The sequence below is a fragment of the Vipera ursinii genome (genome assembly GCF_947247035.1).
Source record: "Vipera ursinii genome assembly, chromosome: 4".
Classification (NCBI taxonomy): domain Eukaryota; kingdom Metazoa; phylum Chordata; class Lepidosauria; order Squamata; family Viperidae; genus Vipera; species Vipera ursinii.
In genome coordinates this window covers 82183759-82201367 of record NC_139514.1, presented here as the reverse complement: position 1 = coordinate 82201367, position 17609 = coordinate 82183759, and the positions used below count along the sequence as shown (strand labels likewise).

At 48.9% G+C, this 17609-nt stretch overlaps 1 protein-coding gene across 1 annotated transcript in view; it reads left to right on the top strand.

The window, feature by feature from the left end:
• GABRG3 (gamma-aminobutyric acid type A receptor subunit gamma3) overlaps nucleotides 1-17609 on the top strand; it is a gene marked incomplete at both ends in the record, with an annotated part of 721182 nt that overhangs the window by 651110 nt on the left and 52463 nt on the right. The window contains one exon of the mRNA XM_083361521.1: nucleotides 5863-6000. Coding sequence (XP_083217647.1) covers nucleotides 5863-6000 — 138 coding nt within the window. The remainder of the gene's footprint in view (nucleotides 1-5862; nucleotides 6001-17609) is intronic.

Below are 17609 nucleotides of genomic sequence, written 5' to 3'. Positions count from 1 at the left end.
CTGGTAGGTCCACGATGAAGTCCATCCCTATGTCCTGCCACGGCCGGCTGGGGTCTGCCACTGCCTGCAAAAGGCCTGCTGGTTTCACGGGTTGGGGTTTGGCCATAGCACATGTGTGGCACCGCCGGACATAATCCTCGACCTGCCGCCTCATGCCGGGCCACCAGAACTGGCGCCAGGTGAGGTGCAGGGTCTTTAAGAACCCGAGGTGTCCGGCCTGCTTGGCGTCATGACACCTATAAAGTACAGCCTCACGCAGGGCCTGCGGCACGTACAGCCTACCTCTGTACCATGCCAGGTCATCCCGTCGAGTCAGGAGCCGCGGATGCTGCTGTAACCAGCTGTCCCCCACAAGAGCCGCCTTCAGACGCTGTTCGAGGTCATCAACAAACTTGCCCTGTACAGCCCGTATCGCCTCTGGCCCGTGAGGAGGAATAAGGGCCTGTACCACCTCCTTCCGCTGGATGTCATATTGCGGAAGGCGTGAGAGGGTATCTGCCAGGAAATTTTTCCCCCCTGGAACATATTTTAGGGTAAACCTGAACCGCTTAAAATACAGGGCCCACCGCACATGTTTAGGGGCCAATTTCTGTGGTGACTGTAGGGCTTCCAAGTTTCTGTGGTCCGTCCACACCTCGAAGGGCTTCTCTGCCCTCTCCAGGAGGTGCCGCCACGTCTCCAACGCCCACCGAACAGCGTAGGCCTCTTTTTCCCAGATAGCCCAGGCACGTTCGGTGGTCGATAGCTTTCTTGACGCGTAGGCACAAGGTTGCAACGCACCTTTACTGTTGCGTTGTAAAAGAACAGCCCCAACCACCACGTCACTGGCATCCGCTTGCACGACGTACAGCGCTGCTGGATCGGGATGTAAAAGTATGGGTTCTCGGGTGAACAGCTCCTTCAGGGTCTCAAACGCCCGCTGACAATCCGTGGTCCACGCTACATGCAACCCCGGTCGTGGTTTCACCGCCAACTTCTTGGTTTTAAGTAGGTCTGTCAGCGGAAGAGCTACTGCAGCGAATGATGGTATAAATTGATGATAGAAGTTGGCAAACCCCAGGAAGCTCTGTAACTGTCGTCTGGTTCCCGGGGCTTGCCACTGCAGTATGGCCTCCACCTTCTTTGGGTCCATCGCGATCCCAGCCGCCGAGACCCAATAGCCCAGGTAATCTAGACGGGAAGCGTGGAACTCGCATTTCGACAGTTTCACGTAAAGCCATGCGTAAAGAAGCTTCCATAAAACTTGCCGTACGAGGGTAACGTGTTGGTCCATCGTCTCCGTGTAAATCAGGATGTCATCCAGGTACACGAGCACCCCCCTGTACAGGTGTTCATGCAGCACCTGGTTAATCAATTGCATGAACACGGGGGGGGGCCCTGGAGTCCGAACGTCATTACATGAAACTGGTAACTGCCAAGAGGGCAGTTAAACGCCGTTTTGCACTCATCTCCCCTCTTGATACGCACCCGATAATAAGCTTCATGTAAGTCCAAACGGGTGAACACGTTCCCTTTGGCCAGGTGGGACAACATATCCTTCATCAAGGGCAGTGGGTACAAATGCTCAACACACACTGCGTTGACCCCCCGATAGTCCACACAGAGACGCAGTCCCCCATCCTTCTTCTCCCGAAAGAGTACAGGTGCTGCCATCCACGAACGAGTGGGTTGTATGAACCCCCGTGCAAGGTTTTTGTCAATGTAGCTCCGGAGTTCTGACATCTCCCGCGGTGCCATAGCATACATCCGGGGCTTGGGAAGCTTGACCCCCAGCTCCAACTCGATCGCGCAGTCCGTAGCCCAATGGGGAGGCAGGAGATCACATTCCTGCTCACTGAACACTTCAAGGAATTCGGCGTATTCTGGCGGCACTTGTACCTCTGCCCCGGCTCTGCAGCTCTCCTCTGCCCTCCCTGGCAGGCCGGGTGTCCCCGGGTGTTCATGGTCAGGGGGCTGGGGCCCAATCCCCAGGCGTAGGTGCCGACAACCCCCCTCCCACCAGATGGTCGGCCCCCACCTGTCCAGCCATGCCAGTCCCAAGATCACCTCCTCTGTCATGGAGGGCACCACGATGAACCGCAACCGTTCCCAGTGCTCCCCCATGTCCAGCCGTGTGAGTTCTGTGATGTGTGTGATGGGCACCCCCCCCAGAAGAGACCCATCCACCTGCTGGAAACGTATCGGATGCTTTAGCCGCACCACCCCAACACCCAGTTTGGCTACCACCTTCCGGCTAATGAGACACCTCGTGCTACCAGAGTCGATTAAAGCCCTGAACCCCATCGCCTCCCCCGTGGTGGGGTTTGTCAACGTAACCGGGACTGTGAATGGACTAATCGGAGCACTTACCATGGGGTCCTCCTCGGGTCTATCGCCACGGTTGTAGACCTCCACGTCCACGTTGATTGCACTGTCTCCCTCTGTCTGGCCGCTTCCCTCTGGCATTGCATCCACAGCCTGACGAGAAGCCCAAGAACGCTCCGCAAAGTGCCCGGGGGTTGCGCTCCTTGCCGGGGTTGCTGCTGCGACCACCCGGGATGCGGGTATAGGGCAGGCGGCCACGCGGTGCCCTGGCTGATCGCACTGAAAGCAGCGGGGAGCGGACCGTGATGGTAGAATGGTGGGCCCTGGCGACGGTGGTGCCGGCTTCTGAGCCTGGCCTGGTGGCCTCGGCGGGGCCTGTCGGGGGTCCCCTGTGGCCCACACACGGCGTTGGCAAACCTGCAAGCCCACGTCCAGCTCGACCGCAATCCGCAGCCACTCTTGGAGCCTGGGAGGGATTCCGCGGACGATGCAGGCCCATAGGAGATATTCGTCCAACCCGGCCCGGAAATGGTGGATTAGCATCCTCTCTGGCCATGAACTGAGCCTACCGGCCACTCCCCTAAAGTCCTGCACGTACGCTGTAGCCGGATGGCCGTTCTGCCGCAGGCCTATGATCTCAGCCTCCGCCCATTGTGTGCGCGTCACGTCCTCGAACCGTACGCGCAAAGCCTCAAGGAAGAGGCCGACGTCGCCCAGCTCACGGGCACAGTCGCCATAGAGGTTCGCCACCCATGCTGCTGCCTCCCCTTGTAATGCCGTAGTGACAGCCATCACCATTCCCCACTGGGATGTGTACATAGGACCATACCTGTCCAGATGGTGGATGGCTTGTCTGAGGAACAGGGCCAGACGATCAGGGTTGCCGTCGAAGGTCACGGGCAGCGGCGGTGGCCCCCAGGCTGCGAGTCCTCCCCTTGGCCCTGCCGGGCCTCCTGGTCCCTGTGCAATTCCTGGTTGCGGCCACCCCAGCGCCCCTGCCGGGACAGCACCACCCGGCCGTGTGCCACCAGGCCCTGCGAGCCCCAGGTCAGGAGCAGCCGCCAGCCCCGGCGGTGGAGGACCAGGGACCTGCGGGGTACCAGGGGCCTGTGGAGCCCAAAAGCGGGGGCTTGCCAAACAGAACTGGGTCTGGCTCCTGCGCTCTGGGTCGGTCCTGGCTTGTGTCCATCTGCCGGTCTCCAAGTCGGAGTCAGTGGGGGTCCATGGCCGAGGCTCTCCAAAATGGTCTCTCAAGACATCCATAGTATAGCTGCCAGGTGCCATGGTGTAACTCCACTCTTCTCCTCCCTCGTCAGTGGCACAACACTCCCTCCATTCCCACAGAGACCCCTTCTGCCTTGATGGTTGGTCCCGTCCAGCCACCATCTGGCTCAAGACTGGGCTGAGCCACCACTCCCCAGGCTTCTCCTGGACAGCTGTTTCCGGGGCCTCGGCCACCTTTGGTGCTGGACAAGGGTCCCGGACCTTGGGCCGGACCACCGGTGGAGCCTCTCCCAATTCTCCCACCTCAAGGGGCACAGCAACCCCAGCTGGCTCTTCCCCCCCTGCCACAGGAACACCGGCTTGAGTCCCCTCAGCCATGTTGGCATGCTGGAGTTAGGAGCACAACAACAAGGAGCGCTGTGATGAGGGAACGCTGACTTACTGTCAAACAAAACGTCTACGCCGAAGAATGCAAGCCTGAAGAACGACGACGTAGCACGGTTGACTGCAAGAAAACCTTTACTCTCAGGATATCTATGCAAATACAAAGTCAGTGTTGGGAGCCACTCGCCCCAACGCGCCTTTTATCCCATGCCTGTAACCAGGCAGCAGCCCCACCCATGAGCCCCACCCCTCTCCCCCGCAAACCAGCATCTGCCTGGCCTGCGTAAATACCCCACCCCTCTACTCCGGCAACCCACGCCCAGCTCCTCCCACCAGCACCGAGATCCCCAGCGTGTAAGCCCTGCTTCCCCTCTACATTCCCAGGCGTGCTGCCCCCCACCGCCGCAACACCCTGCTCCATAACCATGCCCCCCTGACAGTCCCCAAAGCCCAGACGCAGCTGCACAGCACACCGCGTCGCTGCCGGCTCGTGGATTGTGACGCGCGCCTCCAACACAGCTGTCAAGCCGCCGCTAGCTCCGTGAAGCCCCGCGATGCCTGTGCATCCACCAGCAGCTGTTCCTGGCCGCTGCTCAGCTGCCCGGGCCATGCGACCGCCGGCGGCTGTTTCTTGCTGCCTCCCAGCTGACGGGGCCGCACGACCACCGGCAGCCGTCTCCAGCCGTCTCCCAGCCATCCCTGCCGGCACGCGTGCTCTGTGGCCGTTCATGGCCGCCTCCGTCCGCCCCCAGCTGTGGGCGGGGCCGCGGGTCCAGCGTTCGCCCACCGAACAGCTGATGGGCGTGGCTGGGCTGTCTCCGGAGCCGGGCGGGTTCGACCGGCTGGGCTCCCCACGGCTGCCTCCGTCTACCCCTCAGCAGTTGGCGCTGACCCAAACCGACTCTGTCACAATCTAGGGGTCTTTTGACTCATGACTCCTGCCCCAGGTAGCAATTGTGGCTAGGAATGCCTTCGTGCAAATTTGAGCTATGCACCTATTGCACCCGTTCTTGGATCAGGAGACTACTCTTTGCCATTCATGTCTTGGTCATCTCTTGGATGGATTCCTGTAATGCGTTGCACAGGAACTGTCTTTGAAAAACATCTGGAAACTAAAGCTGGTACAAAAAGTACTGCAGGAGTAATGTGCATACCAGAATTAGTACATGTTAAACCTCTGTTCTATGAACTTAATTGGTTGTCAGTTTGCTCAATTTAAAGTGCTAATTGTGACATATAAAGATCTATAAGACATGAAACTGGATTATTTGAGGGACCATCTCTCTCCAGTTATAGTTATCCATCCCATCAGACCTGGAAAATGGGTTATGCTATGGGTCCCATCCACCAAGAGTTTCATCTGACAGGAACCAGGACCTGCCATGGCACCCATCTTCTGGAACATCCGCTTCCCTGAGGTTATATTGGCCCCAATCTGCTGGTCTTTAGGAAATTCCTGAAGATATGGCTGTGCCATCAGGCCTGGGGATCCCTTAGAGGTGGGGGTACTGCAAGGTGGCTGTACTGTTTGTGAATTGTTAGTTGGCACTCTCCTGCAATTTTTTTATGCCTTTGGTTAATCAGTTTTCATTGCTTAACTTTATTTATATGAATGTGATATTTTGCTGTAAGCTACCTACAATCACATATATGGGGGGAGGAGGAGGAGGAGGAAGAAGAGGAGGAGGAAGAAAGAAGAAGGAGGAGGAGGAGGAGGAGGAAGAGGAAGGAGAAGTCCTTTACCTCCATTAGGCCTCCTTAGGACAGCAGCAGCAACTGTCATTTGTGTAGTGCTTTCCAGTGTTCAGCATGCTTCATATCCTCTTATCCTTTAGTGGTAACCTGGCATCCTTACATACAGTACATCATCTATTTTTTCAGTTAAAAAGTATACAGTGTTCACATTATAAAATATTTACCAGATTTTTGATGCTGACTTTTAATTTACAGATGGCTATCCACAAGAGGAAATGGTTTACAGATGGAGAAAAAACTCAGTAGAAGCTGCAGATCAGAAATCTTGGAGACTGTATCAGTTTGACTTCATGGGACTCAGAAATACTTCTGATATTGTGCAAACATCAGCAGGTAATAAATAAGAATTTCCTGTTTTGGAGCTTGAAAGATTCACTGCATCCATTTTTCTGTCTAGTATATATTGTGGTCACAATAAAAAATATACACACCTGCATGAATGATAGGAGGCAAGAGGAGAAAGCCAACCCCCTAATTCTTGTGATAATTTTGAATCAGTTTGAAGACCAATTCATAAAAATTACAGAGCTATAGCTTCTCATGGGACATATTGCTGAAAATGGGTTACAAAAAGGTGGTGGATAATTTAAAACAATGTAGGTCAAATATAGATATGCAACTAATTTTTTTTCAGTTCTTCTTACATATATTTTTTTGAGTAGTGTTCTCATCATTTTAGACCAGCAAGTTATCTAAATCAGATAACTATTCCCAAAACTAAAAAAGAATTAACCTTAGCATGCTTTAGTGCTCTGTGAAGAGTGTAGTTGAAGGAAAATCTATCGATCTATCAATTCATCGATCTGTCATCTATCATCTGTCCTCTGTCTATCATCATTAGCTATATCTCTATATCTATCTATCATCTGTCTGTCTATCTATCTATCTATCTATCTATCTATCTATCTATCTATCTATCTATCTATCATCTATCTACCAATCTTAAATAAAATCCCCTATTTTTTCAGACTCATCTTGTGATGAAGAGATGGTGGAACACTTACTGCAATACATATATTACTTTACTGATTATTCTATAAAGATGCACAGTTCATTTTATTACCCCTTTATTAACTGAATTTCCAGATCACCCAATGAATTCTTTATTACAACCATAGACAAGCATATCAATTTATTTTCTGTACAATTGTTGTTAACTGACCAATATCATTCATTCTTTGAATGTGGTCAAATTTTGTATTATTGTCTAAAATTTATTTCCATTGACAAGTACATGACATATATTGACAAGTACATGACTGTTTATTATTATTTTTACCAAAAAAATCTATAATATTTTGGTTTAGTTTATTCATTATGTCTTAACTTTTATGTTTTCTCTAAATGTAGTATTGATCATTTATTCTAATAAAGGGCTAATAAAGGACTGACTAAAAAAACAAGTTTAGATAATCCTTGCCTTCTACAATGAACAGGTGATGACCAATTCAATGTAATACAAAAATCATTATATATTACTGTTGCAAATGCATAATAAGTGGTAGTTGTATATCCTAATATTCTTGGTTTCATAAACATAAAGTTACCATTCAGAGGGTGCACTTTTTCATGACAATAAAGTGCCCAAATAAATCCACTGCTTGACATGCCAATTCCAGAAAACTTCTCTCCTATACATGCATATCTATATGGAGAAAATGAGGGAAGACCCTTGAAAGATCCCAAGCAGAAACTTCCAAAGACCCAGTGCCTCACTGCTTCAAGCACTAGGTTCAGAAAAATGCTTGATTTCTTCACAGGCGTTTTGCCTGCTCTAGTGTGAACCAGTGAATAGAGAGATCTCTTTTCTTTCCTTCATAATAATACATTTACAATATAGGTGTCACCTAAATAAATAAAAAGTAGAGGTATTTCTCCAAATTATAATGATTCATTAGCAGTGACTCCTAACTCAGTGATTTATAAATTAATGGACAATTGACAAACAACTCACCTTGGTAACTAAATGAATGTTCATTTGCAGGAGCAGTATGTTTTTGGCAATCAGATCTGGGTGTAACCAGCTTCAGGTGAAGTGTTCCATCATCTAGTGGTACATAGCTTTGGGGTATTGGTGCTCTCGGAGCTTGGTGGTCTTCTTGCAGAGGTTTCATTATCAAACTAGATAACACCAAGGACAGTTCAACTGAGCTACAAATATTATTTTCTATCAGTATACAATATAGCTTGCTGGTGTTGTAGCAACATCTTGGATTAGATAGACATTGGTCTGACCTATTAAGATGATTCGGTGCTGCTCTTATGGCAGCCCTGACCATCTATTAAATAAAATGAGTTAGGATTTTAATATATGTTCTATTGCTATTTGAGAACATATCTGCATTAAAGCAACTTACTGTGTTATTTCTGAATGTTGCAATGAATAGCCCAGTTTATTGGTAATCTGCAGTCTTTGACAGATGTATTCTCAGGTCAGATATGGATTTCAATCTTATAAAAATCTGCCACTGTCACAAAGAAATCAAACAAGTTGATTGGATTTTTTTTATTTCCGTCCATATGTCTTTTCACTTGTCTTCCATTCTTCAAACTTAATTGCTTAATAAATGCCCCAATAAATATTAATTGTAGGTATTTTTCACATTTTGTCATTTATTCTTGATGTCATTTTTCATTCATATGAATGAAATAGTTGATTATTGTTGTGTACTGTACTGTACACAACAATATTATTATTTATTAGCTGAATTAGTTAAATAAGACATTTCCCTTATTATTTAATATTTTCTACAAGGTTTGGTAGGATGTGTTTTTCTTCCCCTCCAAAACATTTTAAAGACTTGGAAAATTGCCAAGGTAATGAATGTTTTCCCCCCATTGCCCTTATCAACAGACTTTAATTTAAACTTAATGGAACTCATTTTAGTTCTAGCGCAAACTATTGTCCAGCGTGATAATAAATGCAGAAGTATGCATGGGGAACTATGGATTATTAACCACTCTAGAAATTAAGATTTGTCTAATTTTGCTCAGGGAAGGGGTTCCATTCTTACTAATGGTTAAATTTGGTGAAGAGATAGTGGTATCCTGATATCAACATAATATCTGTATATCGTAAATAAAATCAGGTTGGGAAAGTAAAAGAGAAAAAGAAAAATGCCACACTTTTCTGATTGCTCTGCAGGAATTCTTGTGTAACTCATAGCTACAAACCTTGTAATACAGGGACAGGCTATAATGCTCCATCCATATCTCTCTGTTTTGAGAACTTAAGGAAAGATGGGCTACATAAACCATCCTGAAAGCCGTTAAGGCAAGATAATTCTACATATTGACTACTCCAAACAGATGTACTCCTGTTCCATAAGCTATTTTTTCTTGTCTGATTGCTACATAGAGTTACAAATCTCCTTTATCTTCTACACCCATTTGAAATACTCTAAGGTGCAGGGATGATCTTAGAAACTTTTGGAGTCCTAAACAAGAAGGTAATTAAGAGCCCATATGGAAGACAGATTTTATAAAGCTTTTCCTCCTTTTGAGCACATGATATTAAGAAAGTTAACTAAGGCATCTCAGTGATTGTGTTTTTGATACTGCTGTTCCTTTTCCTGGGGAGATATGGATTTTTTGAAGGGGAAAAATGTTGAGGGCTTACTTACTAAAAAGAGTCTATATCTAAGGTTATTGAGCCCTGGTGGTACTGTGGTTATAATGCAGATTGCTGCAAATTCTGCCCACAGGCTAGAGCTCGATCCTGACAGAGCTCAAGATTGACTCAGTCTTCGATCATTCCAAGGTCAGTAAAATGAGGACCCATGTGCATATGTTTGTGTACATGTGTACAGTATAAATCTCTTTGTAATGACCTTCTTCAAAAAAGGAAAAATAATGGATCCAGGAAACTACAGACCTATCAGCCTGATCTCAAAACCTGGGAAGATTATGGAAAAGATAATCAAGCAATAAATCAGCAAACACCTAGAGGCAAACAAAGTCATAACCAAAAGCCAACATGGGTTTGTCAAAAACAGATCATGCCAGACAAATCCTATTGCATTTTGTTCAGGTGACAAAATTAGTGGACCAGAGGAATGCTGTTGATATAATTTACTTGGACTTCAGTAAGGCATTTGATAAAGTAGACCACAACCTACTACTTGATAAGATAGGAAAATGTGGGTTAGACAGCATCACCACCAGATGGATTCGTAGCTGGCTGACCGGCTGTACTCAGCATGTGGTCCTCAATGGAACCACATCTACATGCAGGGAAGTGTGTTGTGGGATGCCCCAGGGCTCTTATTCTGGGTCCAGTGCTCTTCAACATCTTCATCAATGATTTGGATGAGGGGATAGATGAGGAATTCATCAAATTTGCAGATGACACCAATCTGGCAGAAATAGTCAACACTCCAGAAGATAGGCTTAAGCTACAGAAGGATCTTGACAGACTTGAACATTGGGCACTATCTAACAAAATGAAATTGAATGGTGAAAAAAGTAAGGTTCTACATTTAGGCAAGAAAAACCAAATGCACAGGTACAGTTTAGGTGGTATCTTGCTCAATAGTAGTAATTTTGAGAGGGATCTCGGAGTCCTAGTGGACAATCACTTAAATATGAGCCAGCAGTGTGCTGCAGCTGCCAAAAAAGCCAACATAGTGCTAGGCTGCATTAACAGAGGAATAGAATCAAGATATTTTTTTCTGCCCAAGATGGCGGCGGCCGCAGTTTGAGCTTCGGGCGCTCCACAAGGGCTCCAAATGGGTCAGTTCAGGGAGGCCCACCCGTGGCACGGTATAATGGGGCGACTCCGGGGGCTGGGGGATGCAAAAACAGCTGCTGGGCGCTGTTCTCCGCGGCGCTGAGCCCCCCCTCCGAATAGCGGCGTTTGGAAATCGCCGGCCTGCCGACCTGCCGAGCAATGCTGCAATGCTGTGGAAGCTCTGGACGTCCTTGCTTGCCTTTCCTCTCCTGCCCGTTCGTCGTGGATACCCTCTGCTCGTTCGGAGGGGCAGCAGCGACGATCCCACCGGCTGGAGATTCGATTAGGACTATCAGCTGGCAGGCGCCGTCTTCGGTGGCGCGGAGCCTCTCTCTCCTCCCAGATGGCGGCAGTGGACTGTGGGCCTGGACATCAGCCTCGGCAGACGTGCTGGTGAATGCCCAGACTCGAGACAGCTGCCGGGAATGCCTTTCTCCGCCGCTGGAAGACCGTTTGGACTGGCGGGCGGGCGTTTGGGGGAGAGAATGTTTTTGCCCTCCCCCCCAGACTGGCGGCATTGGCCAGCGACACGAAGATCGACAGAGGCCTGGCCTGCCTGCTTTTTTGCTTTCTGTGCTGGCAGGCAGGCATCATGGCTATCTCCATGCCCGGCGGGAATCAAGACCCCCCCTATTGACAGTCCAGTTTGGCTGGGACTTGACCGTGGTGGGAGGACGGTTTTGGACTGGTCATTGACCACCTCACTGGTGTGAGAGACCAGTTGGGGTGGGCTTGGCCCAGGACTCCCTTTTCTCTCCACTCCAGATTGGACCCCTCAGCCGGAGTGAGAGGACGGCTGAGGCTTCCCTTTTGATTGCCATCTCAGGTGAGAGCTGAGATGGTCCTGTGGATTGAGAGACATGCCTACTGGACTTCCTTTTCTATCTATAACATCATCGAACTACCCTTTGGACATATTTGTAACACCTGCCCTATGTGATTATTCTAGCGCTGCATGGTTTGCCTCCGTTACTCCGAAGCTGATCTGTATGCCCTCAGGGGGGTTCCTGCCTCCTGGGCGCGACCTACCACCTGTTTCCACACTCCCCTTAATGACGAGCCCAAGTGTTGGGACTCCGAGAGGTGGCTGGGCTTAGATAGGGGCCTTGAGTTGAGACGTGCTAAGAGGCCCCTGATAAAATTTTTAGCCGGTTATTTTAAAAGGTTAGGGAGGGGGAGGGATAGGAGGGTGGGGAGGGAATCTTTAACTGGCACTCAGCCTGGACCTGTTAGAGGTCCTGACGGGACGGGGTCGGGGGAGGCGGCTGCTGGTTCTGGGAATGTGGGGGTGGGGCTTCAAATCCCCACGACAATAGGGAATGGCAGCAGGTGCTTGCACGGAGGGCCATATCAACACCCGGGATTGCGCCCCCGCTATCTCCGAGCGGTGGCACGCTCCGACCCTCCGGTTAGCACCCTCTTACCCGGGGATGAGGGTGATCAGGTCCCTGAGCTCAGGCTGGTCTATTTTAACGCTAGATCCGTAGTTAACAAAGCTCCCCTCATTCATGATCTGATCGAGGAGGAATGTGCGGATCTAGTGTGCATCACGGAAACTTGGTTGGATTCGGAGGGAGGGGTGCCTCTGACCGAGTTATGCCCTCCAGGTTTCCGGGTGCTACACCAGCCACAGGCTCAGGGCAGGGGTGGGGGGGTGGCAGTGGTTATTCGGGAGACTCTGTGTCCGCGGGAGGCCACCATTGTCCAGATGGCTGGGAGTGAATCCCTCCTCTTGAGATGTGGTCCATGGGCTCAGTTGGGCTTGTTGCTCACATACCTGGCGCCCGGCTGTGTGGCAACAGCCCTGCCCGAGCTGCTCGACACTCTCTCAGGGCTGGCGGTGGAGTTCCCCAGGCTTATAGTCCTGGGTGACTTCAACCTGCCGTCACTGGGAGGGTCGTCTGAGTTAGCTCGGGAGTTCATGGCCTCCATGACGGCCATGGGCCTGACCCAAGTTATTGAGGGCCCGACTCATGTGGGGGATCATACTCTCGACCTGGTGTTTCTATCTGGACAATGGTTGGATGATCTGGGAGGGGGTTCCCCGACCATCACCCCCCTGTCATGGTCAGATCATTACCTCCTGAGGCTGGTTTTCCGTTATGCCACCCCCCGCCGCTGGGTGGCGGAACCGACCAGGTGGTTCCGCCCCAGGCACCTAATGGACCCGGAACGGTTCCAGAGGGCGCTTGGGCCTATACCCATCACCCTTACCCACAGCCCAGTCGATGCTCTGGTGGATGCCTGGGAAACGGCGGCCGCCAGGGCACTTGACTGCGTTGTACCCTTGCGACATCTGACCCGGCGCAGATCCCGTTGGGCCCCATGGTTCTCTGTGGAGCTCCGGGAGATGAAGCGTCGGAGATGAGGTCTAGAGAGCGGTTGGAGGTCCAGCCGATCCGAATCTGACCGATTGCAGTTAAGAACCTTTATAAGGTCTTATCTTGCGGCGATAAGGACGGCGAAGTCTAACTACTTTGCTGCCCTTATCGCGTCCGCAGATAATCGCCCGGCCACCCTGTTTAGGGTAACTCGCTCCCTCCTTAACCAGGAGGTGAGAGAGGATCCCTTGCGGGGACGAGCCGAGGAGTTTAGTCATCATCTGGCAGACAAAATCGCTCAGATCCGGACCGGTCTGGACTCTGACTGGGCAGAGTCTGATGTGGAGGAATCGGGCAGTCTTGAGCATGTTATCTGGACTGAGTTCGACCCTGTTTCCCCTGATGATGTGGACAGGATCATGGGGAGACTGAGCACCACCACCTGTTTGTTGGATCCGTGCCCCTCCTGGCTAGCTTATGTGGCCCGGGAGGGGACACGAGGCTGGTTCCATGCAGTAATAACTGCTTCTTTGAAGGAGGGTGTCTTCCCTGCCACCTTGAAGGAGGCGGTGGTGAGACCCCTCCTCAAGAAGCCTGCTTTGGACCCGGCTGTTTTAAATAACTATTGTCCAGTCTCCAACCTTCGCTTTTTGGCGAAGGTTGTTGAGAATGTGGTGGCGCATCAGCTTCCTTTGTTCCTGGAGGAAACTGATTATCTGGACCCGTACCAATCGGGTTTCAGACCCGGACACAGCACGGAGACGGCATTGGTCGCACTGGTGAATGATCTCTGGAGGGCTAGGGACAGGGGTTGCTCCTCTGTCCTGGTCCTATTAGATCTCTCAGCGGCTTTCGATACCATCGACCATGGTATCCTGCTGCGGCATCTCAGGGGGTTGGGAGTGGGAGGCACTGTTTTACAGTGGTTCTCCTCCTATCTCCTGGGCCGCTTGCAGTCGGTGTTGACAGGAGGGCAGAGATCCGCCCCGAGGCCTCTCATTTGTGGAGTTCCTCAGGGGTCGGTTCTCTCGCCCCTCCTGTTCAACATCTATATGAAGCCGCTGGGCGAGATCATTCGTAGTTTCAGGGTGGGGTATCATCAGTACACTGATGATACCCAACTTTTTCTTTCCACCCCGAACCAACCCAGTGATGCCCTCGCCGTGATGTCCCGATGCCTGGAGGCGGTCCAGGTCTGGATGGGGAGAAACAGGCTTCGTCTCAATCCTGCCAACACTGAGTGGCTGTGCATATCGGCATCTCGGGTCAACCAGACTATTCCATCTCTAACGATGGGGGGTGAGGTGTTACCCCCCGTTGATAGGGCCCGCAACTTGGGCATCCTCCTGGATTCGCGACTCAATTTTGAAGACCATATAGGAGCCGTGACCAGGGGGGCTTTTGCCCAGGTTCGCCTGGTGCGCCAGTTGCGTCCCTATCTGGACCGAGATGCCCTACGCACAGTTACTCATGCGCTCGTGACCTTCTGTTTGGACTACTGTAACGCTCTCTACATGGGGCTTCCCTTGAGGACCACTCGGAGGCTTCAACTGGTGCAGAATGCGGCCGCGCGAGTTGTAATGGGGGTCTCCCAATACTCCCATGTAACACCTCTACTCCGCGAGCTGCATTGGCTTCCGGTTGCCCTCCGGGTGAAATTCAAGGTGCTGGTCATTACCTATAAAGCCCTACATGGCTTGGGTCCGGGGTATTTGAGGGAACACCTGCTGCCAGCATCAAATGCCCTTCGTCCAGTGCGCTCCCACAGGGAGGGTCTGCTCAGGGTCCCACCGGTAAGAGATTGCCAGCAGGTAACACCCAGGGATAGGGCCTTCTCAGTGGGGGCGCCTGCCCTCTGGAACCAGCTGCCAGTGGAGCTGAGGACTGCCCCCGACCTCCCTTCATTCCGCCGGGGCCTGAAGACCTGGCTCTTCGAGCTCTCTGGCCCAGGCTGAGGAGTAATTTATTTTAATTGGGGTTTTAATTGCAGAGGGTTAAATTTAATTTTTTTAAAATTGGTTTTAACTTTTGTATTGTTGGTTTTTAATTCCCTGTAAACCGCCCTGAGTCCTCAGGGAAAGGGCGGTATATAAATGTAATAAAATAAAATAAAAAAATAAGTGTTAATACCACTTTACAATGCCTTGGTAAGGCCACACTTGGAATACTGCATACAGTTTTGATCACCATGATGTAAAAAAGATGTTGAGACTCTAGAAAGAGTACAGAGAAGAGCAACAAAGATGATTAGGGGACTGGGGGCTAAAACATAAAAACGGTTTCTGGAATTGGGTATGTCTAGTTTAATGAAGAGAAGGACTAGGGGGTGACATGATAGCAGTGTTCCAATATCTCAGGGGCTGCCACAAAGAAGAGGGAGTCGAGCTATTCTCAAAGCACCTGTACAGTATGTAGGATGAGAAGCAATGGATGGAAACTAATCAAAGAGAGAAGCAACCTAGAACTAATGAGTAATTTCCTGACAGAACAATTAATCAGTGGAACAGCCTGCCTCCAGAAGCTGTGAATGGAAGTTTTTAAGAAAAGACTACACAGCCATTTGTCTGAAATGGTATAGGGTTTCCTACCTAAGCAGGGAGTTGGACTAGATGACCTCCAAGGACCCTTCCTATTATTATTAATCATTGCACAGTCAGCCAGATGTTCAGATTGGATTTGGAATTTTTGTCTACCTATCGAGTCCTTACCAAGGACCTGGGATAGGGAGATGTGGATGTATTATGGTATTAGAGATACTATCGTCGCAGGATGGAAGCAGTTGCTAGTAAGGCCACCTTTTGCAATTGACTAATGGTGAATTTATCAGTGTCAATGGTGTTCAAGCGGTGCTCCAGTTGTTTTGGGATTGCACCCTATTACTATTGGTACTACCAATAGGTGTCTATTAGTATTGTTACTACCTTTGCTTGCCTTTGCCACAGTAATTCTATTTCTGTTTGTAGGTCTTTGTATTTTGTTATCTTCTCCAGTTCTTTCTCGTCTATTCTGCTCTCTCCAAACACTGCCACGTCCACTATCCAGACTTTTTTTGTTTTTTTATTGACAATTATGAAGTCCAGGGTGTTATGTTGCAGATGCTTGTCTGTTTGAATTCTGAAGTCCCAGAGCAGTTTAACTTTATCATTTTCTATGACTTTCTCTATTTTATGATCCCACCAGTACTTGCTTACAGGCAAATGATATTTCTTGCAGATCTTCCAATGCACCATTGTTGCTACTTTGTCATGCCGCTGCTTGTAGTCAGTCTGTGCGATCTTCTTGCAGCAGCTTACCAGGTGGTCCACTGTTTCTTCAGCTTATTTGCATAGGCAGCACTTACTGTCTGTTGCTGTCTTCTCAATTTTGACTTTGTATGCATTTGTCCTTAAGGCTTGGTCTTGTGCAGCCAGAATTAGTTCCTCGGTCTCTTTCTTCAACTTTTCTGCTCTTAGCCATTGCCAGGTCTTGTTATTATCTGCTTTCCCAGCTATTTTTTTAATGTACTGGCCATGTAGTGCTTTGTCTTCCCATGTCTCTATTCTGTTCTTCATTTGGTCTTTCTTGTAGGCCAGTTTGGTCTCTCCAGTAGTCAGTAAGTCTTCCTGATATACTAATTTCAGTGCATCTTCATGATTGTCCTTCAGATGATATTATTATTATTATTATTATTATTATTATTATTATTATTATTATTATTATGTATCGCACAGTCACCCAGATGTTCAGACTGGATTTGGCATTTTTGTCTACTTATTGAGTCCTTACCAAGGACCTGGGATAGGCAGATGTGGATGTTTGAGGGTATTACAGATATCGTCACAGGATGGAAGCAATTGCTAGTAAGGCTGCCTTTTGCAATTGACTAATGGTGAATTTGTCAATGCCAGTGGTGTTTAAGTGGCGCTCCAGTTATTTTGGGATTGCACCCAAGGCACCTATTACTATTGGTACTACCCTTGCTTGTCTTTGCCACAGTCATTCTATTTCTATTTGTAGGTCTTTGTATTTTGTCTTTCTTTTCGACAGTTGTTAAGTCCGGGAGCAATTTGACTTCTTTATTTTGTATCTCACCAATTCCTGCTTGCAGGAAATGATATTTCTTGCAGATTTTCCAATACACAATTGTTGCTACTTTGTCATGCCCCTGCTTGTAGTCAGTTTGTGTGATCTTCTTGCAGTAGCTTACTAAGTGGTCCACTGGTTTTTTTGGCTTTATTATTATTGTTGCTGTTATTATGTAAAGATTGCCAAATCCCTCAGGACTCTTGGTGTTTTACAGATGATTCATAACAAACAAAATACAAATAAAAGAATGTGACTAAAATGCCCACAAAATAATGAATACATGAATAAAGTTAATTTATCCAAACCACAATGAGGTTCAGAGCCAAATGCCCTCCTGAACAATACTGTTCTGAGCAGCTGCTGGAAGGCAACTAGGGTGGAAGTTATCAGAAATAATTCCAAAGAATCAGAACAACCAGTGAAAAGCAGCACTTCTCCTATGTGGGAGGCTCCTAATTGCTTTTTTTTTCCTGAATAGAGTGAACTTGCTGGGCTGATTCCAAGAGAGAAGGTGATCCTGCAAATAAATAGGTGCGAAGTCACATAGTGGTTTATAGCACAGGTGTCAAACTCTCCATGGCACGTGATGTATCTTAACTCTTTTTGCATTGCCGGCAATGGGATGAACAAGGCTTCAGTATGATGAAACCGCCCATGGGCCAGCAGTTTGACACCCTTGCTTTATAGGTTAGTATCAGCATTTCAAATTGCATTCATGAGACCTTCCCACCACTGGCTCACAAAATGAATCTGGGGAAAATTTATTCTATGGACAGTCTCCGTTGTTCTAACAGAAGCCTTGAAAAGTTTTCTCAAGGAGAACCTCA